The following is a 25,349-nucleotide window of genomic DNA, read 5'->3' as shown; positions in this document are numbered from 1 at the left end:
GTGTGAATGGGCCCTCCTGTTACATTAACACAGCGCAATTTAGAGGGCAAAAAAAAAATCTCCCTCAAAATCTGCCTCTGTGAACTCTCTTTTTTTTTAGATGTGTATTTGCATTAAAATACACTTCAAACCTGGCAAAGCTTATTGCAAACCCAAAATCCGATGTGTGTGTGGGGGGGGGGGGGGGGGGGGGGAAGTACTGCTACCACTTTTTTCCCCCCCATGAGACATAATTTAAAGGTGCGTTAGGGAGAAAAAAACAAACAAAAACAAGTGTCGTTAAGATACGGCCACTGTAACCCATTACAAATCAATAAGATGCGAATTGCGATACGGTATACGCACCAAAATACACTGTGTAAAAAACATTAGTAGATCATTTCCTTAACACCATTCTTGTTTTGGGCTGTGAACCAGACCAGACCCAAGGCTGCGTTCACACGGGGCAGAATTGCCGCTCAATTTCCGCGCTGCCATTCGGCTTGGAAATTCTGCATGCATTTTTAAACCCGAGATCAATCAGCAAAGTGGACGAGATTTGCAAAAATCTCATTCAGATGCTGCGGACAGGCCGTGCGTAAACTAACATGCTGCACGGAAATCAAATCAGCGACAAGTCAATTCTGATGCAGTTTCCGGTGCGGATTCTTCTCTCTATGGGGAGAGATTTCCTCAGGGGAATACAGACTGAAAAGCCACTACAAAACCTGCACCAAATGGCACGCGTTTTGAAGCGACCTTTCCTCTGCAGAAATCTTGTGGAATTTCCGCACGATTCTGCTGCAAACTTTCTGCAAGATTTCCCAGCCTAATACTGCTCACAGCAGAGGGTTTGGTAGAGTGTATCTAGTACAACAGCAGAAGAATGCTATTCTCCGGTTTGTTACTATGTGTCAGCCTCAGCTCACGCAGCGCTAGGCAGTACCAGGGTCAATAAATGAGAATTTCTGTAATAAAGCGGCAAAGGTCACTCCCCTCCTTGCAGTCACGAGTTCCAGATTATCATCTCCTCACCCAAGCAATCTCGAGAACTTGGAGATATAAGATTTTGGCAGATGAGGGCGATCATGCTGGGTTTAACACTGTGCCAGTCTCGGGCGCAGTGAGCAGGGACCGCGTGTTAAAGATCAGGGCTTGTTAAACAACGATCGGCGGACAATAAGGGGATCCGATCTCATGAGACTAAAATAGAGCCCTTGTATGCAAGTGTCCAGAGATGGAAAAATCCATCACAGTCTGGTGGGCACCGTGCCCAATGAGATCAGCGGGTGACAATGGTCAGAAAACAGAAGCCAGTATGTGCTGCGGATCACGAGGACAAGCTGGAGTGCATTACTTTAATATTCCGCATAATGAAAGGAGAGATAAACAAGTGATGACGGATCAACAGACCTCAAGATGACTGGCACTGCCCAACTGCACACCCGCCAGGGTTCTGCATAAGGTATATGGACCCCATTACAGCACCCACATGGGGTGTCACCCAGCACTTCCAGACTTCAGTGTTTAGGTCAGCAAGATGGATCACAGACCTATACTTTCAGGGGCTTGGGAAAGCTGGGCGACAACCTGGTACATGTAATCATCATTAATGCCCCAACGGTTGTCACCCAGCTTTCCCACGCTACAGAAATTTCAAGTCTGATCGATGCCTAAGATTTGCCACTCAGCAACATAGAAAAGTTGGGCAACAACCCATATGGGTGCTGTAATAGTGTCCTCATTGGTTTTCATATACTACAGCACTCACACTGGCTGTCACCCAACTTTTCTAGACTCCTGAGTGGCAAAGCCAAAAGCTAGACCACAAACGCACTCTTTCAGGAGCTTAGGAAAGCTGGATGACAATCCCTCATAGAAGTAATGATGACTATAAGAGTCAAGCTAAATTGGTAAAAAAAAAAAAAAAAAATCATGGCAGCCTACGATGTACAAAAATATATCTCTATTCCTCCATTGTTCCAAAAATGAAACCTGCGATGTTTTGAGCAAGTGTTGGTCTTTATCAAGCTTTTTCCTTCAAGAGTCGAGCGGGCATCCAACTTTCACACGCTCTGAGCTGGGAAGGACAACCCAATTTACATGGCCACCATTAATGCTGCTGGGGGGAGGGTGGGTGTCACCCAACTGATCTGTCCCTGGAAAAGCCTAGTGATATATTATAGAAGACACCACTCTCCTAACGGGGTCAGATGGCGGATTAGTAGGCAGATTCTGGACCATCAGGAACTATTAACTATGAATGCAGACTGAGCACACAAGTGCTGAGCGCAGCGCTGACTCACCCGGGGCGACCGAGTAGAAAACATTCACCGTCAGGAGTGAAACTTGCGAGCAGGACTGGGTCACCTTCAGCAGCCCTTCAAAGCCCTGGAGACGAGGGGGGCGCGCTCTGCAGTACAGTATGCGGGGAGCTACCAGGAAACCCCCCTTCCATGTTGAGACAACTGCAGTCACAGCAGTACAGTACAAGGGGCAGGAGGGGACAGATCATAGGGGTCTAGTTAAAAGGTGAACTCCACTTTCATATGATAGGTGGGGTCTGGTCTAATACCAGAACAGTGGGGTCCCCAGTAAGGCGCAGGAAGCATTTAATATTCATTGGACATTGGGAGCAGTATGCGACTACACTTAGAGGATGCGACAAGTAGGCGGAGCAGTGACTACCTCTCTTATTTTACTGCACAGGGTGAGAGTCGCATTAGAAGTAGTAGACCTCCATACTGGATGTTCTGGGAGTAACAAGGGATGAAGTGTTCTGCGTGGAGCGCCCCTCCTGTCCCTTTGCCAGTCTACAGCGCCGACCAAGTGCAGAATAAGGAATCGGGTCCAGGCACAATAGGAAGAGTGGAAAAGCAGTGACATAAGCGACTGCCAACATCCAGGGTCAGCTGATGGGCGTGAGGTCCTCGTAGTGCAGACGCTAAAGCCAGAGTTAAACTCTTACTGCACCTGCACAGAACTGCCCAGGGACCAAGGAAGTAATGGAGGCCTTGACAGCAACCCTCCAGGGGTCCGACACACGAACCCCAGCAACACCAATGACATAAGAATTCCGCATATCGCACCCCCCCACCCCCACTAATTAGCATATTGCCCTCCTGTAACACTCTGCTCTGCTGGGGGTCTGGCTCCTTTCCCCAGCTAAAGCTGCCGACCCACCAGACTAACACCAAACCCTTTATAACCAGCACCGATGGCCCAACCAGCCGCTCCTCTTATAACACCAGCGTTACCGATCCTTTAAATGCCCAGAACCTGATAGTTCACCCCTTGCCCAACACACATTAAGATGGCACAGTGACTTACATTCTCCTGGGCAGGGCATGGAGGGGGTTCAGCCAGGAGGGCACACATATCATCGTACTGGTCATGCTGGGAATTGGTGCCCTCGGAGGTGACTGGCATGTGTCCTCTGCGCAGCCTCAGGACAGACTCGGGATGGGCGCTGCTCCCCTCCTCTTCTTGTGTGTTCATGGGATGTGGGGGTCCCACTTCGGTGTTCGTTACGCTGGATGACCGGCCAGCGTTGCACGAAAAATCTGCAGAGAGAAGAAACAGTCATGAGCGCCCGTCCTTTACCCCCCAGAACCGCAAAACGTTACAAAACCTGAACACATTACTATTGTGTCCGGAGCGCAGGAACATTCTTAGCCAATCGCCAACTGCGGAGGAAAGTGCCACACTGTGCCTGCAGAGCTTATAACTGCTACGCAGGTCGTAAAAGTTATTACTCCATAGCTAGGAAATCTGATAAATCCCCCTTCCCAGAGAGGCAGTGCGTCATAAACCCTACATCACACTACAACGCGCCACATGGGGTGCAAGGTCTCTTAAAGGGGAAGTCTACTTCTAAATTTGAAATTCCATCTACAAGGAAGGGTGTTGGAGTCCAAGAATTTGGGGGTCCTTACCTCTTCTGGTGAAGAAAGGAGTGGTGGTCCCGTTAACCAGGGGGATATCAAACAGGAGCTGTGATATCCTGTGCCTCTCGACTGAAGATGGGGGGCAGCACCTCCTCGCTCGCTCCCCCGCCAGAGCGGCACATGACTGCCCAGTCATAAAGAAAGTGAACTTTAACATTAGATAAATTTGAGCAGTTTGTGCGTCGCCTCGGCAGAGCGTGGAAATCTGCAGAGGATGCACAGCAGTGCCTGGCTCATACCGCGCTACTCTGCTGCTCACATTGCCCACCTGAGCCCTGACATCAAGGAGATTCTGTTGAGTTGGCAGGAAAGTACACAGCGAGACGGCGGGTGCTGCCAGGGGGAGGAGGGCACATGCATCTCATAATCAACAGCTTAATATGCAAAACAGGGGCTCAGCATTAACAAGGAAAGGCGCTCAAGGAGGGATTAGCCAACTGGCAGTGACCGGGGGAGGGAGAGATGGCCACTTACTGCTTAATTAACCTCCTCCAAGCATGTCCTCTCCCCCTACAGCTCACAGAGTACACAACAGTCGCTCAGTAATATAGTATCCATATTGCTCCATTTTCTTTTTACCCAAGTGCTGATGTTGTGGGGTTGGTATTTGTAGCTTGAAAGTTCCTCTATCGCGTGTGCAAAACATAAAATATATAAAAGGACGTAGAACAAAAAAACGGAAGTGCTACAGGTTGACAGCGACGGGATCGCCAATTCTCCCCCGAGCAGCCACAGCGGCTCACTGGAGATTCCCCAGAGATCACTTTGTTGTAGTTATCAGTGAAGATGATGAATCATTAACGAGGGAGGAACCAACAGCCGTGGGAACACTTACCTTCCGGCGAGGGAGGCGCTGCCACGGACGGCGCTGCCCATGCCGTCACCAGTGGTCTATACAAACAACTCCACGCTGCCGGGAGCCGCCAAACCCAATCTTGTATAGACCGTTATGTAGTGATCATCTTATAGAGGGGGAGACAACACCACATCAGAGGAGGCAGTATTCTAATAGTTCTATTCTTGTACATAGGAGGGGGGGGGGGGGGGGGGGGGGGGGTCAGTATTCTAATAGTTCTATTCTTGTACATAGGGGGGAGTCAGTATTCTAGTAGTTCTATTCTTGTACATAGGGGGGGGGGGGGGTCAGTATTCTAGTAGTTCTATTCTTGTACATAGGGGGCAGTATTCTAGTAGTTCTATTCTTGTACATAGGGGGCAGTATTCTAGTAGTTCTATTCTTGTACATAGGGGGTCAGTATTCTAGTAGTTCTATTCTTGTACATAGGGGGCAGTATTCTAGTAGTTCTATTCTTGTACATAGGGGGGGGGGGGGGTCAGTATTCTAGTAGTTCTATTCTTGTACATAGGGGGGGGTCAGTATTCTAGTAGTTCTATTCTTGTACATAGGGGGTCAGTATTCTAGTAGTTCTATTCTTGTACATAGGGGGCAGTATTCTAGTAGTTCTATTCTTGTACATAGGGGGCAGTATTCTAGTAGTTCTATTCTTGTACATGGGGGGGGGGCAGTATTCTAGTAGTTCTATTCTTGTACATAGGGGGGGGGGGACAGTATTCTAATAGTTCTATTCTTGTACATAGGGGGTCAGTATTCTAATAGTGCTATTCTTGTACATAGGGGGTCAGTATTCTAATAGTTCTATTCTTGTACGTTGGGGGGGTCAGTATTCTAGTAGTTCTATTCTTGTACATAGGGGGGGGGGTCAGTATTCTAATAGTTCTATTCTTGTACATAGGGGGTCAGTATTCTAATAGTTCTATTCTTGTACATAGGGGGGGGGGTCAGTATTCTAGTAGTTCTATTCTTGCACATAGGGGGGGGGGGTCAGTATTCTAATAGTTCTATTCTTGTACATAGGGGGTCAGTATTCTAGTAGTTCTATTCTTGTACATAGGGGGGGGGGGGTCAGTATTCTAGTAGTTCTATTCTTGTACGTTGGGGGGGGGGGGGGGTCAGTATTCTAGTAGTTTTATTCTTGTACATAGGGGGGGGGGGGTCAGTATTCTAGTAGTTCTATTCTTGTACGTTGGGGGGGGCGGGTCAGTATTCTAGTAGTTCTATTCTTGTACATAGGGGGGGGGGGGGGTCAGTATTCTAATAGTTCTATTCTTGTACATAGGGGGTCAGTATTCTAATAGTTCTATTCTTGTACATAGGGGGCAGTATTCTAGTAGTTCTATTCTTGTACATAGGGGGTCAGTATTCTAGTAGTTCTATTCTTGTACATAGGGGGTCAGTATTCTAGTAGTTCTATTCTTGTACATAGGGGGTCAGTATTCTAGTAGTTCTATTCTTGTACATAGGGGGTCAGTATTCTAGTAGTTCTATTCTTGTACATAGGGGGCAGTATTCTAGTAGTTCTATTCTTGTACATAGGGGGTCAGTATTCTAGTAGTTCTATTCTTGTACATAGGGGGTCAGTATTCTAGTAGTTCTATTCTTGTACATAGGGGGCAGTATTCTAGTAGTTCTATTCTTGTACATAGGGGGTCAGTATTCTAGTAGTTCTATTCTTGTACATAGGGGGTCAGTATTCTAGTAGTTCTATTCTTGTACATAGGGGGTCAGTATTCTAGTAGTTCTATTCTTGTACATAGGGGGTCAGTATTCTAGTAGTTCTATTCTTGTACATGGGGGGGGGTCAGTATTCTAGTAGTTCTATTCTTGTACATAGGGGGGGGGACAGTATTCTAATAGTTCTATTCTTGTACATAGGGGGTCAGTATTCTAATAGTTCTATTCTTGTACATAGGGGGTCAGTATTCTAATAGTTCTATTCTTGTACGTTGGGGGGGTCAGTATTCTAGTAGTTCTATTCTTGTACATAGGAAGGCAGTATTGTAGTTCTATTCTTGTACATAGGAAGGCAGTATTCTAGTAGTTCTATTCTTGTACATAGGAAGGCAGTATTATAGTAGTTATATTCTTGTACATAGGGGGACAGTATTACAATAGTTCTATTCTTGTACAAAAGGAGGCAGTATTATAGTAGTTATATTCTTGTACATAGGAAGGCAGTATTACAGTAGTTATATTCTTGTACATAGGAGGCAGTATTACAGTAGTTCTCTGCTTGTACATAGGAAGGCAGTATTATAGTAGTTATATTTTTGTACATAGGAGGCAGTATTATAGTAGTTATATTCTTGTACATAGGAGCAGTATTATAGTAGTTATATTCTTGTACATAGGAAGGCAATATTATAGTAGTTCTATTCTTGTACATAGGGGGCAGTATTATAGTAGTTATATTCATTTACATTAGGGCAGTATTATAGGAGTTAGCAATGTACAAGATTAAACTAGAATACTGCCCCCCATGTACAAGATCATAAATGGGTCAAATTTCTGTACTAGTAATATTAAGCTAGTGTCACATTTGCATCGGTGGCTCACAGTCTCTGTCGCTGATACAGTCGTACTGCGGGAGAACTCTACATGTAATCTTATTGACTGGTAGAGTATTTCTGGTGATCAATCTGCTGCTGTATTGTGATCTAGTTTACAACAGAAACCAGGCCACCGATGAGTGCAGCGGAGTGCCAGCAGTGAGTGGAGTGGCCCTTTATAATGGATACAGGTATTGTACTCTGATCCGGCAGACACGTGCGGGCACCTCGGTCTAGTTGCGGTAGTGCCAAGCTCATAAATCTCTCTAGAAGAATGCCGTTTACTGCATGTGCCCTCTGGTGAGTTCTTCAGCGTGGCACAGGTGCACACAAGCTGTACTGCTGGACACAGGTGCTGGCACTTCTCCGTGGGCACACAACGTTCTGTGACACGGGTGTACGGAGTCTAAACCTGTGTGTTCATGGAGCTGATACAACATAAGGAAAGGGATCTTTCCCACAACGCAAGCGCGCAGAGACAGTACAAGAACATACCGTGTGTCCCTAATACTCTAGTAGAACCACAAGTACCAGCATGACCCGACAGCCTGTTTAATGAAGCATTTTCAGTTTCTTGAACCGGTGCCACCCCTGACCCCATAATACAGCATGATGACCTGGCGCAGAGTGAACGCTGCTTGGCAGATGACGGCGATGACTAGAAGGGGGTTATGACGTTACACCGCTGGAATGCAGCACGCAAGTAATATCGCGAGACGCAAGACCGACGCCTGGAAACTGCCACGTGCTTCCAAGAACTTATGGACAGGACATCAGGGGTGACCACAGATGTTCAGAGCAAACCCAAGAAATCATACATGTAGGAAAGAGCTGACAACTCTCATCCCCCCCCCCCCCCCCCCATCCGCACAGAAATTCTGCATGCGGCTCCTAACCCCGGGATTAGCCAGCAAAGTGGATGAGATTTTGCAAAAAAAAAACCAAAACTTGGACACACGCTGTGGCCAATCTGTTGCGGAGAAACGGTGCAGAAATTAAAGTCGCAGCATGTCAATTCTTTTTACAGACGATGCGCCTCCCTTAGTGCCCCCTGAGCTAAATAAGAGCGGTACTTACCCATTTCCTGCCGCCGCTATTCAGCGCTGCAGCCCTGACGTTTGTTGCTGCTGCCGCTCGTTCCGTCGGCGCATATCCTTTTGCCCATTTTACATGAAGCGATAAATTGGTCACACAAGTGCATGAGAGTTCATCCAGGCAGATAAATCTTTCGCAATTACGTTATTTTATCGTTCAGTTGTTTGCTTTCATTGTACCAGTGAATGTGAGAATAAACGATGGCAAACAAATTCTCGCTTGTCAATTAATTCACACGATCAAACAATTTGGTTGTGTAAACACACTGTATATTTACGGTACTGTTGACCACCACATGGAGGTCTGTGTGCCCTTTCAAGGATTTGCCTCCCATCTGTTTTTGGGGGCGTTTTGCTGTTGTCACCTGCTTTGCTGCAAATTTAAGTGACATGGCTTCCTAACCGCAGATTGATATCCCCCAAGTAGAAGTGTCTTGGGGTTATAAATGGCGCGATGCAGACGTCTATCCAGTGAGCAAGGAGTTAATTTCCCTTCACGTTCTGTTCATTCCTGATAGAAGACTCTCGTAAATCTGCAGCGACGGCGCACAAAACCCCCTATTAAATATCGCTTTACGGCAGGTCCCATGTGATCGCAATGAAGTGCATTGTCATAAAGCGGAAGCTGCTGTCAGAACGTGGCAGCGTTGTGGCGCCCATTGCTCAACCATGTCCAAGCCGCGCTAGCAGCATTTACATTGCGAAGATCCAGCAACCTCAGGAGCGGCTTAACAATGCTGCGCGAGATGAAAAAACAAACTATAATTGCACAAAGTGACCGCGGAATACACGTAACGATATCACATCTATGAAAGTGGAACGATCCACAATGGGTGGAAGATCCCTACAGAGGTCGCCATCGCACGAGCAATGCTAAGCTCATATCTCAGTGTCAGCTGCACGCGCTACTGGAGACCGATGGATCCTGAAACCCACCTTCTGAGAGGCTACTGCTCTGCCCGGTCACCATGCTTTATACTGCAGCTGTGCTCTATTAGGGAACAGCTAGGATTAAGAACTCCATGAAGGTCTCCCACCCACCTTTAAAGGGTTCACAGTAGCTGCTGCTGCACCTCTTGGACGACATAAAGCAGTGGTGTGACCACTAGGCCTCCAACGCACAGTAGGACTGTTATGCTGTGCATTTGGCCCCCTCCCTGTGCTCAACCCTAAAATGTTCTCTATTGAAGCTGCCTGGGGTTGGGGGAAGAATCTGTAGAACAGGAAAAGCCACCCGAGCGACTAAAGCGCGAATCGTTCAACAACAAAGCTTCCTCAAGGGCTAAATAATAACTTTGGTCATGTGACACCAAGATCGCAAGTAGTCGCATTACTACATGGCCGTCACAGACAATCTAAACTTCCGGGATATTTCGTTACGAATCGAAAGCAATTTTTCCTTCGTAAAGATTATTTTAAGTAGAGCACGGCTGCGACTTTGTGCAAGACTAGTAGCCAATTTGCACCCTAAAAGTTGACGAATAGCCGGTCACAGATGGACCATGTCCTTTTTTTGATCAGGTGACCAAAGTTTCCATTTAGCCGCAGTCGTAAAGGGGTCTTCTGATTACCAAAAGCATTGTGGCAATGGGGCATCTGAAATAAACCAGAACACTTAAAGGGGTAAAAACCCTGATGCGGAATCCGGCTCTGGCAGCAGTGGCGTCCGCACATACCTGGTCTGTCGGCTTCTTCTCTTACTGCGGATGGACCCGGTGGCTCACCATCGCACATGCGCAGTACAGACATTTTCTTCTAATCCCCACCCCTGCACACTGTTGCTAAGCGACAATGCAGAATCCGCGACCTGTCTGTAATGTTCAATGGAAGTCATCCGTGCAAAAAAGGAGCATGCTGCAATTTTTCCTCCGCTTAAGGAAACCGCGATTGGTTTCCACAAGTGTGCAGGAAGAATAGATTTCCAACAGCATGCTATGGGCGCCATTTACTGTGGATTCACATTGCGGACGCCCGCCGTGGATTGCGCAGCAAATATCTGCCCATGGACAGGAGGCCTTGAGGTCGCACCTTCCCAAAGTGTGTTTTCTGAAACCAAGCAACACCAATAAGAAGAAATAAGCCCTCATTCAAACCGGCGTCTGAGACGCCAAATGGACACGGACTCCATTTAAGTCAGTAGGGGGCAGTCTGTTGCTGTGCCGGGTCTTGACATGACAACTCCTTCGAGGGGCTTGATCTTTGTTGACGTGTACTTAGATACCAACTTCACCGATACAGTGTAACAAGACTGCTGCTGCAACAGAAATGGGAAGGAACTGGGATACAAAGTAGTAGAAAGTTGCAGAACTTTTCATTAGTCAATAGTAAAGTTTTCCACAAAGCTGGCAGCTCCCATGCAGCGTCTATGGACGCCACCTATTAGCCGGAACACAAAGCAGAAAAACCAACCGATCACAAGGGAACCAGAAAAAAAATTATGGAGGATAAAACCAGAAATATCAGTGGCCGAATTCCAGACAAGTTATTGCAAGACCCGAGACGGAGCGACCTCACTAAGGCCTCATGTCCACGGGGAAAATCAGATCCGCTGCGGATTTGTAACGTGGATTTGGGCTGCGGATGCACTGGAATTGTCTTTTATTTTTCATGCGGGAGATCAACTGAGCTATGTGCTCTATGAGCCCCCGCACGCGTGATCCGCACTAAAATGGAGCATGTCCATTTTTTTTTCATGCTCCAGAAATTTTTTGATTCACTTTTAAATACCATCCGCGGGTATTTATCTACCCGCGGGTGGTCAATGCATCCCTATGGGGCGCGGATCCGCGTGCGGGAAAAACGCTGCGGATTTTAATTCTGATTTTCCCCGTGGACATGAGGCCTTAGAAAGGTGTGACTGCTATCATATATTAGACTGTCTACTCCAGTCACATCCAGAGCTGCACACACAATTCTGTCCGTCAGGACTCCCCACACGATGCAGCAGACCAGAGTGTACACCCAAGGGACAGACCAAAAGGCTACTTACCCAGGTCTGGTAGCAGTGGAAGTCCTCGAGCCCCCCGTATACAGTAAGGGGGTCATCTGAGCCGCAGCTGCTGAACCCAATCCCAAAATAAAAGCACATACCGGAGAGCGCGCCAAAGCATGCCGCTCCAGGAATATAACAGAGCGGGGAGACGGTGTGGAAAGAGTTGGCCTTCTAGCTTTTTTGTGTGCTTAAAAACCGCAGTGGATTCAGGTGCGACACTCAAAAAAAACACATGTGCGTCAAATAAGCGCTAAAAATGCACACTTGCGCATTGTATGGACTGGATACGAAAACAAGCGGTGAACAAGGCCCTAACGTCAAGCTCTTGCTTCGTGCAGCTCTACAACTGGGCTCCGAGGGGCCACAACATAACGCAGACATAACGGCCGACACAATCTACAAATTCCAGATGCGGGAGGCCGTCGCCGGAGGAGGGAGACTGCAGGAAATATAAGGGCACGTTCAGACATCAGAATCTGCCACAGATTTTTTTGCCTAGTTTCTGTCACGGCAGAAGCTTGCAACCGAGGTACAGATTTGAGCTGCGATGTTGCGAATAATCATACGCGGATCGGCACGAGGAATTAGCCATTTAAGAGTCGGTAAAGCTGCGTCCGGATCTCATGATGGAGAATCCGCATGGAGAAGGGACGTCATTTATTCTTTGTACACGGATTTATTACCACGCTCAGTAAGGAATCCACGCTGCTGAAGCGACATCCCCGACTGTGTGAAAAAAAAACGTCTCCGGCAATGCTGACGGTTTCCATCTCTACCTGCAAGAAGAGGGGAGCGGGACTCAACTAAATGCAATCTATTGCTCCCTGTTATCAGCCACTTCAGGCAGGGGCGGAGCTGTATATGTAAACGCCATCTATTAATCAGCCAGTTCAAGATGGGGAGGGATTGTTCCTACTGATGAATGCTATTGGCCATTCGAAACTACAGAAGTTGCAGACTGTTGGACAGGTAACTGCAATCTATTGTTCCCTTTTATCAGGCATTTCAGGCTGAAGAGAGGCTGACCGCCCTCTAAAGAAAGGGGATGTTCATTTAGCTCAGTATTCGGACACAAGGCTAATGCAGAACAATCTACCACCAAACTGAGAAACCTCATTTAGTGGCCAGAACTGGTGCTTTCACTGGCGGACGGAGGTGGTTTACCGCGCAAATCAGATTTAATTAAATGAGAAATAAAGGTTACGGAAAGCCACCTGAGCCGACGATACATTCCCAGATGTGGCGGCTGCGGAGGAACCAGGCCGACGCGACTGAAAAGCAGCCGGCTCCAACCTGCAGCTCCCCATTTGTGGGACTACTACTCCCACAGCATGCAGACGGCCGCAATACGAAGGCGACTGTTGTAGCTTATGGCGCCACAGACATGGTTTTCCTCTCTCAGTTACCAACATACAAGTCACTGAGATGCCCTGATTGAAGTCTGGGGGTCCCAGATGGCACTCCTGCGATGAGATTGTTAGGTGCTATTCAGTTGTCATGGCAACCCAGTCCCTTCTAAAGGCCTTCAGGGCTGCCATTTATTTCTGCCTATTAGAAGAGACCTGTGGTCGGTCCTGCCGACGGAAATACCCAGAAGTAACGCGGTATATCGCATAAGCGAGCAAACGACAATCACAAGTTCAAGTCCCCTTGAAAAAGTGGAAAAATAAAGTTAATATAAAAAAAAATAAAGAGATTTAAAGTTTTTTTTAAGAAACAGAAAACAAACACTGATGTTGTAGTCAGAATTTAAAAAAAAAAAAAAAAAAAAAGCCAAACAGAAACCCCAAACATATTTGATACTGCCGCGTCCGTAGAAGACTGACTACTCTATCAAAATAACGGATTATTTATCTGCAGTGAACATCGGCAGAAGAAAAATAAATGAAAAAAAAAAAAATATCTACGACGCCAGAACTGCGCTTTTTTCGGTCATGCTGTTTCTAAGAAAAAAAACAAAAAAAAACACAAAAAACGAGTTCTCACACAACTATGTCAGCTTGGGGGAGATAAAGAACACAAAGCAACTTGTACTATTAGCTAATTAGCATATGTAAATTAGCCCCTCCCCCAGACATTTAGAGTCTAGACCACTCAGCAAGAAGTTCATCGGGTCTGACACTTTGACCAGGCTGGAATCACAGAGGGGGCAGGGCCAGCGATCTACACTCCTTGGCATCAGTCACATCCTACTTCTCACCCCAGGTGGCACTTGGCTACAAATCGCACCTCTTGGCACTTATAAAAGTTCTTCCTATGGAAATACCATATATAAAATGCCCCAAGAAGTGCCGGCGGAAAATCTGCTGTTCACAAATGTTTGTCCGAGAAGTAGCAGGTGCCAAAGCCAAGAATGCCAAGTGGGCAGCTGGCGCCCCTGATCGGGCACAGTCCTGTAGGCACATATGGAGTGGAGGAACCTACGGTCGCTGAGGGATCACATACAGAGGCAGCAAAGGGCATCAAATGCCACTCTGGTGGCCAGGAAGAAGTAACATACGTCAAGACCGCTGTGCCCGCTGGCACTGAAGGGAGCCATTGAAGGATGATAGGGGACTAACACAGGGTACGATAGGATATCAGGTGTACAAGGGAGACAATATATCAATATATACAGTGTATATATGGAAACAATATATTAATGTACACGGGGCAACATACTTGTATACTGGCAGGTATGGGGGCACTATACAGAGGGCAAAGGGACAGTATACACAGGCTATGGAGACAATATAGGGTATGGACCATATATTAATGTACATGGGGCAGTTTACTGGTGTACAGGGACGGTATATTACTGTACAGGCGGGTACAGGGAAGTATACTGGTGTACAGATGTATGCGAGCAGTATCAGTAAAAAGGGGGTAACGAGGACAGTATATAGAAGCTATAGAAGGTACAGGGGGAATTAGACTGGCGTACAGTACAGGATAGTATGTTACTGTATAGGGAGATATGGGGTATGTTACGGGTACGAGAATATACTGGTGTACGGGGGCAGTATATTACTATACAGGGTGGGGGTATGGTATACGGTGTATACTGGTGTACAAGGCGTGTATTACTGTATAGGGAGATATGGGGGCAGTATACTGGTGTACGGGTGAACAGAGTTGTATAAGGGACTTGTTATTTGTATAGCACCAACTTATTCCGCAGAGCTTTCGGGTAATTTATTTATTACCCCCCCCCCCCCCCCCCAAGCTGGACCTCGGAAGGCTGAGTCAACCTTGAGACGGCAACCTGAACCTGGTTGAAATCGCAACCTTCAGGTCGTGAGCCACACTGGTGTACGGGGCAGGGAGATAAACTGTATACTGGTGTATGGATGGGATGCTGGGGGGAGTATACCAGTGTACTGGGAGTATATTACTATACAGGAGTAAGGAATGTATAACACTGTACTGGCGGTACAGGGTAGTGTAAAACTGTATGCGGGGACACAGGGGGCAGTATATAGCTGTACATGGAATATAGGGGTAAGTATATACTGCTATATGCAGGGATAATGGGGATTATACTGGTGTACGATGCAGTATATTACTGTACAGGGGGATATGGGGGCAGTATACTGGTGTACAGGTAGATATGAGGACAGTATATTACTGTACACAGTGGTATGGGGGAGTATACTGGTGTACAGGTGGATACAGGGCAGTGTACTAGTGTACAGGGCAATATATTACTGAACAGGGAAATATGGGGCAGTATACTGGTGTACGGGTGGATACGGGGCAGTATATTACTGTATAGGGGGACATGGGGGTATTATACTGGAGTACATGTGGATATGGGGCAGTATACTGGAGCACGAGGCGGTATATTATTGTATAGGGGGATGGGGCATTATACTGGTGTACGGGTGGGGGTACAGGGTCAGCTGACAGTCGGGGTTTCTGGCAGTTTACGGACGCACACAGATACATCCGGATATCGGCTCCCACGGCCGCATATCATCACCCTCGGTCGTCATACCATCCCGCAGCTGCCCGGTGGCCGCCTCACCTTTTCCCGCTCCCTGTCTCCAACCGCTGCGCTCTTCTGCCCGTCCGGCCGCCGCCGTCTCTTATTGTCGCCTCCCCGGGTTGCCTGGCAGCGTCACCATGACGCCCATCGCACGAGGGAGCAGCAACCAATCAGAGTGCCTCTAGTTGGCATACAGCGGACCGTCGCTCTGAGCAGCCCCGCCTACATCACACGGCACGCCGGGAAATGTAGTCCCACTGAGCCCCGCCCCTTTATTTGTTTTGAACAGACCAAGGTCGCGGCCCTCACGTGCTCTTTTCCGACCAATCACAGCCTTCTTCCGTTACTTCCCTGTCACATGACTTGTTTCTATGACAACCAAGACTCTTCTACATAAATGGCTGAAATTGAATTTATAGAGAACCCCACCTGCCCCCCAAATTTAGTGTCAGGAAATTACCTGACACTCAGTAATGTTCACTTTATGTCAGTAATATCTACAAAGTTCATTTTAAAAATTAGAAATAAATTTTAAAAATCATCTGCCAGCAGTCGTGTGATATCAGCACACAGCGGGCGGCTTATATAGAATAGAGTGGAACAGGCTGCAGTGTGTCTTGGGTTGGCTTTGGCCATACTTTTCTGGGGCTCTTTCACAGCTTGTCGCTGTGTTGCGAGTTTGTAGAGATTTTCCGAAACTGCAGCAAAACTGCAATCTTAAAATAAACCGCAATTTGCCGTGCTGACAGAAAGAACAATCCATTGCCAAGGAATATCACAACCGAGGCGTTCACAGAGCACTTCCGTAACGTCTCCAGAAAAGAGCAGCCACAGTAATGAATATAACATGGACAGACAGTGAGAGCCCCCATAACAAAACCATCGTGGCCCTCAGCAAAACAGGTAGTTACAGAGCCCATCGCAGCGCCCCCAATAACAAAACGTACAAAGGGGACAATGGAGCCCCCATAAAGAGCCAACCACAATAAGAGAATCAGCCTGATTGCCCCCATACTTGTGGAACCAATTTTTTCTGGTGTCATTAAACTGCATCCGGATTTTGCTCATAACAAGGCCATATTCTACGTGCGGATGCACGCTAAAGAAAAGAAAAAAAGCAGCAGAAAGCCGTGGATTTTAACACATTTTTTTAGGAGCAATTCACATGGAAAATTCTGCCATTCTGAAAGAAAAATCACCATTTTTTTCTCGCTTTAATCCCCATTCAAGGCTTATTCACACAAGCTATATTCTCGGACAAGTTTTGTACGATGGGATGCATACTAAACCTGCACAAATATGAAATCCATCATTTGGAATGGATTCATGCATAGCAGAGACTTTTTACGCCCGCAAGGCATGTTCATTTGCGCATGTCAAACAAAGATGCACTGATAGAAATGGCTAATGCGCTCTAGATGTGTTCTTTTTCCTCCACAATTACGTAGTGTTCCACATATCTCCTTGCGTATTGCGCATCCATTGACTCCTATGGGGTTGTTTGGTTTGCAAATACGCAGTAGAAGAGGTTCTAATTTTTTTTTTGTGCTATTGAAATGAGTGTGCAAAATACGGAAATGTGAAAACAATGAGTTCTATTTTCTTTATATTGCGCACGCAAATACGCCTATCTGAAGCCGCCCTAAGACAATGCGGATTAGTTGTGGAAAATTTCTGCACCATGTGAAGATTGCTGAAATGGCGTGTAAGGTAAACACTGCAGGAATTCTTCAGTACAATCCACAGCCGCACTTACGCTGCAGCGCCGCGTCCACACATTAATGGGATAAACAACCGCGTATCCAGTCTACCGTTATATCTGCACAGTCAGTGACCAAGTATAATGGTGGCAACGAAACAGCTATGTACACAGGTGACTGCTTTGAGGATGCACTGAAGGCCAGGTTCACATCAGCATCGCTATTCTATTTTTCTATTACGTTATGGGAGCAGGAAAACAGAATAGCGTTTCCGTCCAATAACTAAAATAAGCAGCGTCTGATGGACCCCACTTACTATAATGGGGGTCCGTTCAGCTTCAGTCCTACCCTTTAACATTTCCGCAGGTGAAATGGAGCAGTGTATAGTCTGGGGATTTTACGTATATGCGTGATGGACGTGTGACCCAGACGAAGACGCAATATCAGCTCCACAATCGGAAACCGGTAAGGCAGATGCCCCTGGATGAGCCGGAAAAGGGCGCCCTCTGATGAACTCAAGCCATTAATGTATGAGGGTGCGTTCACACAGCGGAACATGGCGCGGATCTGCCTACGCAACTGCATATTTTGCTGTGGATCCTTATGTGGATTTAGCCCTTATGAATGGGCAGATTTGGTGGCAAGAATGGCACTGCATGAAGCGCTATTTTTGCCATCAACACAACGGACGCATGAAAGCCCTATCACAAGCCAATGGGGTCTATCTGTCTGGCGCCGTTGTACGATGCCACAGCGTTGTGTTTTCCCTTATACGCAGAGCGCAATATTATTGGGCCTTTTACAAACCATGGAAACATTGCCACCTACTGGCCAGTTATGGTTCATGGAGATATTACAGATACAAGGGTCATCCGATAGGGTGTGTGCTCATGCGGGCGAGTGCGATATCGGTTCACATTATCGTACTCAGAAACCTTCAATTTTGGCCTGCAAATGCGAAGCGAATGGTAAAAAAACAACAAAAACGCATCGCATTGCTATACATGCGATTTTCACGTGCGTGAAAAATCACGTTGTCAGAGTTTTTAAAAAAAAAACCAATTCAGCGGCGCAAAAAAATGAGCATCACACCTTATTTTGTTTCACATTTACGCATAAAGAAAAACATCTTGGACTCATTAAACTAACTGGCCCTTTCAATGGCTGACAGGATTGGGGTGTTTTTTTTTTTGCGCCCACAATTGTGCACTCAAAAAGTACAGTAAAACCCGCTGTTCCGCACGCAAAATGCGCAATGCACAAAAACACGGCTCAAATATGCTTATGTGACTCCGAGCGTATGCACGTGCAAAAAACACAAAACAACACTCTCAGTTAGTTTCATGTCTTCAGAATGTTCTCTTTCCATGCGCAAATGTGCAGGAAAATAAAACATACCACCTTTTTTTTTTGCGTGCCAAAATTGTGCATGCATAATGTTGAAATTAAGGGGCTCTATTTTCTGCGGATTGTGTATAGAAATTTTTTGTGCGCAAATATGGTCATGTGAATCCGAACTCAGGCCTGATTCATACAACCGTATTTACGCGCACAATACGTAGTAAATAGAACCCATTAATTTCAATGGCTTCGTTCACAAGCGCGTATTTTGGGTGAGCAATTTCCATATGTCACGCATTTTCCTGCACATTTGCTAACTAATTACATTAATTGTCCATTTCAATGGCTGGGATCGTGATCGTGCCATTGCAAATACGCATACGCTCAATGTATCCAGCCTTAGGCCCCCTAACACAGGCGTTTTTGTACAGTGTTAAGGGCTGCGCTAAACGCTGTACAACGCTCCCATTCATTTCAATGGACCTGCTCACACAAGGCTGAAAACGCTGTGTTTCCAACGCTGCGCTTTAACAGTGTTGCATGTTCTATTCTTAGCCGTTTCCAGCCCTGTGTCTCCCATTGAAATGAATGGGCTGCGCTTTCAGCACTGCTGAAAACACGGCACAACTTTGTACTGCGTTTTTAAAGCGTTAAACGCAGGTTGGTATGCCAGCAAGTCTGAAAAAAAGTCTCCAGCTTCCTTGTCAATGTTGCCGAAAACGCAGTAAAAGCAGCGTTGAAAAACGCAGCGTTTTTACAAACACCTGTGTGAGGGAGGCCATATTCAAGGAACGATTTTACCATCTGATTTTCTATCCGTACAAATCGGATCAAATTTGGGACAGAAATAAAAGCAAAATATTTTAAGTGTTTGTATTTTGTTGTGGTTTTGGCCAAAATTTACCCATTCAAGTTTATTGGTGCATTGAAAAAAAAATTGCACTCATTTGCTCCATTTTTATCAACTGTAACCATAGTAACCTTAAAAAAAAGTGCAGAACCAGGAAGTGTGCAGAACCACATGGCAGGAAAAGACATCGGGACAATATTAACCCTTTCTTGGACAATCTCATGTTTTCAGATTCGGTCACTTTTGCTTTTCAGGGTATAATTAAAGGAATTTTAGGTCACAGCGCCCTCTGCTGCCTGAAAGAGGTCACACACATTGGTAACAAAGACGGGTGCTAACGGCTCAATTATGTGGGCATATTTTTTGTCCATGTGGGGTCCGTATTTTTTTTTACTAAATCACACCACAAGGACTTCTTGGTGTTGTCAGGCGTGTGTTTGTGTTAAAAAAAAAAAAAAAAAAAAGAACCAAAAATCGCCCAGGAAAGTCCTATGGGGTATTCTCTGACATATACCTACAAAGGAGGCATACGCCGCTCTATACATGCGCATCGCTCATTGACCCACCCTGTAAAAGAAGGGAATTCTGCGGCGCTCAGATTACAATAATCTTTATTTATAGCGGCAATTACCGAGTCCGACTGCATCCCTCCGTAGGGGGCAACACCGCAGTACAAAACCGCGCCCGCTGCATGCGTCCTGGATAAGTAAACCGCACGGAGCCAGCGCCTTATAAGTTCCAATAATGGCATAGATTTATCTGCAATCCTACAGAAGACTAAGCCTCATGTCCACCGGAAAAATGTGGCCCACACGGATTTCCGCAGCGGATGAACTTAAATTCCTTTACGGTATCAGCTCTATGAGCTCCCGCACGCGTGATCCGCACTTAAAAATGGAGCATGTCACTTTTTTTTCACACGCATTAAATTTTTTAATCACTTTAAAATACCATCCGCAGCTATTTATATAACCGCGGGTGGTCAATGCATTCCTATGGGAAGTTTTACATAAGGATGACATGCGCGGGTGATCCGCTGCAGATTTTAAAATATATTTTCCCGTGGGCACGAGGCCTTATCTGTGCGCCTAATGGCAACCTCTGCTTCAACGCAATAGCAGCGTAGGCTTGGAATTTCCAGAACGATTCACTGTGATTGGCGACTCTATCTTAGCTGTGCCGTATATCAGAGTTCGGTCTCATCAGATTGCCAATTTCCCCTCCTCTGTGCTTTACACTGCAGCTCTGCTTGGCTGCTTCAGATAAATACAAGCCCAGCAAAAAGTCAGAACATGGAAAGGATATACAGCATGGCAGAGGGTACCCCACACAAGGCAGGGTTAGGCACGCGGCCCCGAAGAGGGTACCCCACACAGGACAGGGTTATATACACAGTTCAGCAGAGGGTATCCCACGGGATAGGATTAGATACACAGATCAGCAGATTGTATCACACAAGATAGGATTAGATACCCCTCGTCCGGCTGCTAACTGTAATATGTTTCTTTTGCTCCATTGTCTTCCTTCACAATGATCACATCACTCTGAGCTGAAGTTTTTTGACCTTCTCAACATGGCCAACCATTAGGGACAAGTTCAGTTTGGCAGGAAGTAGCCGTTAAGCATGCCGGTCTATCAACCACCCAGAACATGACGTCACTTTCTGCTCCTGCAGTTGAGATGCCAGTCACGACGTCGGTGGGCGGGGCGTAGTGGAATGGGTGGAGGTTGTAGTGTACGGTGTCTCGCTTAGGACAGATCGCTTTGCTAGTGAACGCGCACGTCATAGCCCGATCCGCTCTCCGCCCTGGACCGGAGTGAGGGAGAGCGGAGACAGCGGACGGAGGTGAGATGGAGAGCGGCTGGTAGCGGCCCGGGGATAGCTACATGGGGCGGGGAGCCGGTGATAAATGATCGGGGATGGAGGCGCCGAGGCGGAGGAAGGTCCCTCAGTGTCTGCGGGAGATTATGGTGGGATCGGCACTCACCCTTTCTGGGGGCACGGGGACCCTCCCAGGATTTGTGCTGTGTATGGGCAGTGCCAGGCTGTAGGGGGGTGATCACTGACAGCCTCTGGGGTGGGCGATCCTGGGCACCGAGAATATGAGCCCTCTGATCCTGAGCACAGACTCTGAGGTGGGCGATCCTGGCACTGAGGTCCTAGGGTAGGGATGGGTGATTCTCGGCATTGAGATACTAGAGTGGGCAGTCTGCGGTGGGCAGTACTGGGCACTCGGGGATGGCTGATCCTGGGCACTAAGGTCCTGGAGTGGGCGATCCTAGTCATTGGGGGGTTGGGTTATCTTGGGCACTGGGGTGTCTGGTATGGATAATCCTGGGCACTGAGAATATGAGGTGGGTGATTCCTGGGCACTGGGTGGTCTGAGGTAGGCAATTCTGGACACTTGGGGGGGATGGTTTTACCTAGGCATTGAGGTACTAGAGTGGGCAATACCGGGCAGTCTAAGGTGGGCAATCCTGGGGACTGGGGGGATCTTGGTCACTAAGGTCCAGGAGTGGTCAATTCTGGGCAGTAAGAATATGAGCTGGGAGATGCTGGGCACTAGGCGGTCTGGGGTGAGCAATCCTTGGTACTGGAGGGGGATGGGTGAACATGGGCACTGAGGCCCTGGGGTGGGCTATCCTGGGTACTGAGAATATGATGTGGGTGGTCTGGGGCATCTTGTGTAGATGATCGCGGGCACTGAGAATATGAGCTGAGTGATCCTGGGCACTGGGGTGGATGATCGTGGGCACTGAGAATATGAGCTGAGTGATCCTGGGCACTGGGGTGGATGATCGTCGGCACTGAGAATATGAGCTGAGTGATCCTGGGCACTGGGGTGGATGATCGTCGGCACTGAGAATATGAGTGGAGTGATCCTGGGCACTGGGGGGAGGGGCTAAGGTTGGCACTCGTGGGCTCTGAGAATATGAGCTGAGTGATCCTAGGGCACTGGGGTGGGGGGGAGAAACCTGGGCAATGGGGTGGATGATTATGGGCACCGAGGTCCTGGCCACAGGGCTCTCAAAATTTAAGGCAAATAATAAAGGACACTGAGGGTCTGGGGCAGGCAATCCTGGGTGTTGCGGAGTCTGGGCTGGGAGATCCTGAGCACTGAGAATATGATGTGGGTGGTCTGGAGTGGGCGATCCTGGGCACTGGGGAGATGGCTGATCCTGAGCATTGAGTTCCTGAAGCTGGCAATCCTAGTCACTGTGGTGATCCTAGACAGTGAGAATGAGGTTGGTGATTCAGGGTACTGTGGGGTTTGGGGTGGGTGGGTGGTTCTAGGCACTGAGAATAAGAGGTTGGTGATCCTGGGCATTGGGGTGGTTTTTAGTGGGTAACCTTGGGCACTCAGAACTCATGGCAGGTGGCCTTGGCCACTTAAAATTTTAGGTGTGTAATTCTGGGCACTGAGTTCCTAGGATGGGCAATCTTGGGCACTAGGCGGTCTGGGTCTGGCAATCCTGGGGTCTGGGCTGGGTGACCCCGGACATTGGGGGGGGGGGGGTCTGGGCTAGGTGATCCCGGACATTGGGGGTGGGGGGCATGGGCTGGGTGATCCCAGACATTGGGGGGGGGGGCATGGGCTGGGTGATCCCAGACATTGGGGGGGGGGGGGCATGGGCTGGGTGATCCCAGACATTGGGGGGGGGGCATGGGCTGGGTGATCCCAGACATTGGGGGGGGGGCATGGGCTGGGTGATCCCGGACATGGGGGGGGGGCATGGGCTGGGTGATCCCGGACATGGGGGGGGGGCATGGGCTGGGTGATCCCGGACATGGGGGGGGGGGCATGGGCTGGGTGATCCCGGACATGGGGGGGGGGGCATGGGCTGGGTGATCCCGGACATGGGGGGGGGGCATGGGCTGGGTGATCCCGGACATGGGGGGGGGGCATGGGCTGGGTGATCCCGGACATGGGGGGGAGGGCATGGGCTGGGTGATCCCGGACATGGGGGGGAGGGCATGGGCTGGGTGATCCCGGCCATGGGGGGGAGGGCATGGGCTGGGTGATCCCGGACATGGGGGGGGGCATGGGCTGGGTGATCCCGGACATGGGGGGGGGGCATGGGCTGGGTGATCCTGGACATGGGGGGGCATGGGCTGGGTGATCCTGGACATGGGGGGGGGCATGGGCTGGGTGATCCTGGACATGGGGGGGGCATGGGCTGGGTGATCCTGGACATGGGGGGGAGCATGGGCTGGGTGATCCTGGACATGGGGGGGGGGGCATGGGCTGGGTGATCCTGGACATGGGGGGGGGCATGGGCTGGGTGATCCCGGACATGGTGGGGGGGGCAGGGGTTGGGTGATCCCGGACATTGAGGGGGGGTCATGGGCTGGGTGATCCCGAACATTGGGGGGGGGGGCATGAGCTGGGTGATCCCGAACATTGGGGGGGGCATGAGCTGGGTGATCCCGAACATTGGGGGGGGGGGCATGAGCTGGGTGATCCCGAACATTGGGGGGGGGGGCATGGGCTGCGTGATCACGGACATTGGGGGGGGGGCATGGGCTGGGTGATCCCGGACATTCGGGGGGGGGGGGGGCATGGGCTGGGTGATCCCGGACATTCGGGGGGGGGGGGCATGGGCTGGGTGATCCCGGACATTCGGGGGGGAGGGGGGGCATGGGCTGGGTGATCCCGGACATGGGGGGGGGGGCATGGGCTGGGTGATCCCGGACATGGGGGGGGGGCATGGGCTGGGTGATCCCGGACATGGGGGGGGGGCATGGGCTGGGTGATCCCGGACATTGGGGGGGGGCATGGGCTGGGTGATCCCGGACATTGGGAGGGCATGGGCTGGGTGATCCCGGACATTGGGGGGGGGGCATGGGCTGGGTGATCCCGGACATTGGGGGGGGGGCATGGGCTGGGTGATCCCGGACATTGGGGGGGGGGGCATGGGCTGGGTGATCCCAGACATTGGGGGGGGGCATGGGCTGGGTGATCCCGGACATTGGGGGGGGGGCATGGGCTGGGTGATCCCGGACATTCGGGGGGGAGGGGGGGGCATGGGCTGGGTGATCCCGGACATTGAGGGGGGGGGCATGGGCTGGGTGATCCCAGACATTGGGGGGGGGGGCATGGGCTGGGTGATCCCGGACATTGGGGGGGGGGGCATGGGCTGGGTGATCCCGGACATTGGGGGGGGGGGGCATGGGCTGGGTGATCCCGGACATTGGGGGGGGGGGGCATGGGCTGGGTGATCCCGGACATTGGGGGGGGGGGGGGGCATGGGCTGGGTGATCCCGGACATTGGGGGGGGGGGGGCATGGGCTGGGTGATCCCGGACATTGGGGGGGGGGCATGGGCTGGGTGATCCCGGACATTGGGGGGGGGGCATGGGCTGGGTGATCCCGGACATTGGGGGGGGGGGGCATGGGCTGGGTGATCCCGGACATTGGGGGGGGGGGGGCATGGGCTGGGTGATCCCGGACATTCGGGGGGGAGGGGGGGCATGGGCTGGGTGATCCCGGACATTCGGGGAGGGGGGGCATGGGCTGGGTGATCCCGGACATGGGGGGGGGGGGGCATGGGCTGGCTGATCCCGAACATTGGGGGGGGGCATGGGCTGGGTGATCCCGAACATTGGGGGGGCATGGGCTGGGTGATCCCGGAGATGGGGGGGGCATGGGCTGGGTGATCCCGGAGATGGGGGGGGGCATGGGCTGGGTGATCCCGGAGATGGGGGGGGGGGCATGGGCTGGGTGATCCCGGACATTGGGGGGGGCATGGGCTGGGTGATCCCGGACATTGGGGGGCGGGGGCATGGGCTGGGTGATCCCGGACATTGGGGGGGGGGGGCATGGGCTGGGTGATCCCGGACATTGGGGGGGGGGGGGCATGGGCTGGGTGATCCCGGACATTGGGGGGGGGGGGGGCATGGGCTGGGTGATCCCGGACATTGGGGGGGGGGGCATGGGCTGGGTGATCCCGGACATTGGGGGGGGGGGGGGCATGGGCTGGGTGATCCCGGACATTGGGGGGGGGGGCATGGGCTGGGTGATCCCGGACATTGGGGGGGGGGGCATGGGCTGGGTGATCCCGGACGTTGGG

General features: G+C 49.8%; 2 protein-coding genes across 13 annotated transcripts in view; one reads left to right on the top strand and one right to left on the bottom strand.

The window, feature by feature from the left end:
* Nucleotides 1-20,809, bottom strand: part of ADIPOR2 (adiponectin receptor 2) — a 53,482-nt gene extending 32,673 nt beyond the window's left edge. The window contains exons 1-2 of one of the 3 annotated variants that reach the window (XM_066590958.1): nucleotides 20,752-20,809; nucleotides 3,310-3,542 (exon numbers count right to left, since the gene is read on the bottom strand). In XM_066590958.1, coding sequence (XP_066447055.1) covers nucleotides 3,310-3,542; nucleotides 20,752-20,794 — 276 coding nt within the window. In that variant the 5' untranslated portion in view covers nucleotides 20,795-20,809. Of the gene's footprint in view, nucleotides 1-3,309; nucleotides 3,543-9,469; nucleotides 9,533-15,426; nucleotides 15,567-20,751 lie in introns of those variants that run through there. The other 2 variants (XM_066590959.1, XM_066590957.1) reach the window with 2 other exon arrangements.
* A 196-nt stretch (nucleotides 20,810-21,005) lies between these two features.
* ERC1 (ELKS/RAB6-interacting/CAST family member 1) overlaps nucleotides 21,006-25,349 on the top strand; it is a 96,183-nt gene continuing 91,839 nt past the window's right edge. For all 10 annotated transcript variants that reach the window (XM_066590951.1, XM_066590950.1, XM_066590949.1 and 7 more), the window contains exon 1: nucleotides 21,006-21,124. The gene's annotated coding sequence lies outside the window, so the exon portion shown is untranslated. The remainder of the gene's footprint in view (nucleotides 21,125-25,349) is intronic.

This window comes from Eleutherodactylus coqui, chromosome 2 (genome assembly GCF_035609145.1).
Source record: "Eleutherodactylus coqui strain aEleCoq1 chromosome 2, aEleCoq1.hap1, whole genome shotgun sequence".
NCBI lineage: Eukaryota > Metazoa > Chordata > Amphibia > Anura > Eleutherodactylidae > Eleutherodactylus > Eleutherodactylus coqui.
This window is presented reverse-complemented; position numbering and strand designations above follow the sequence as displayed.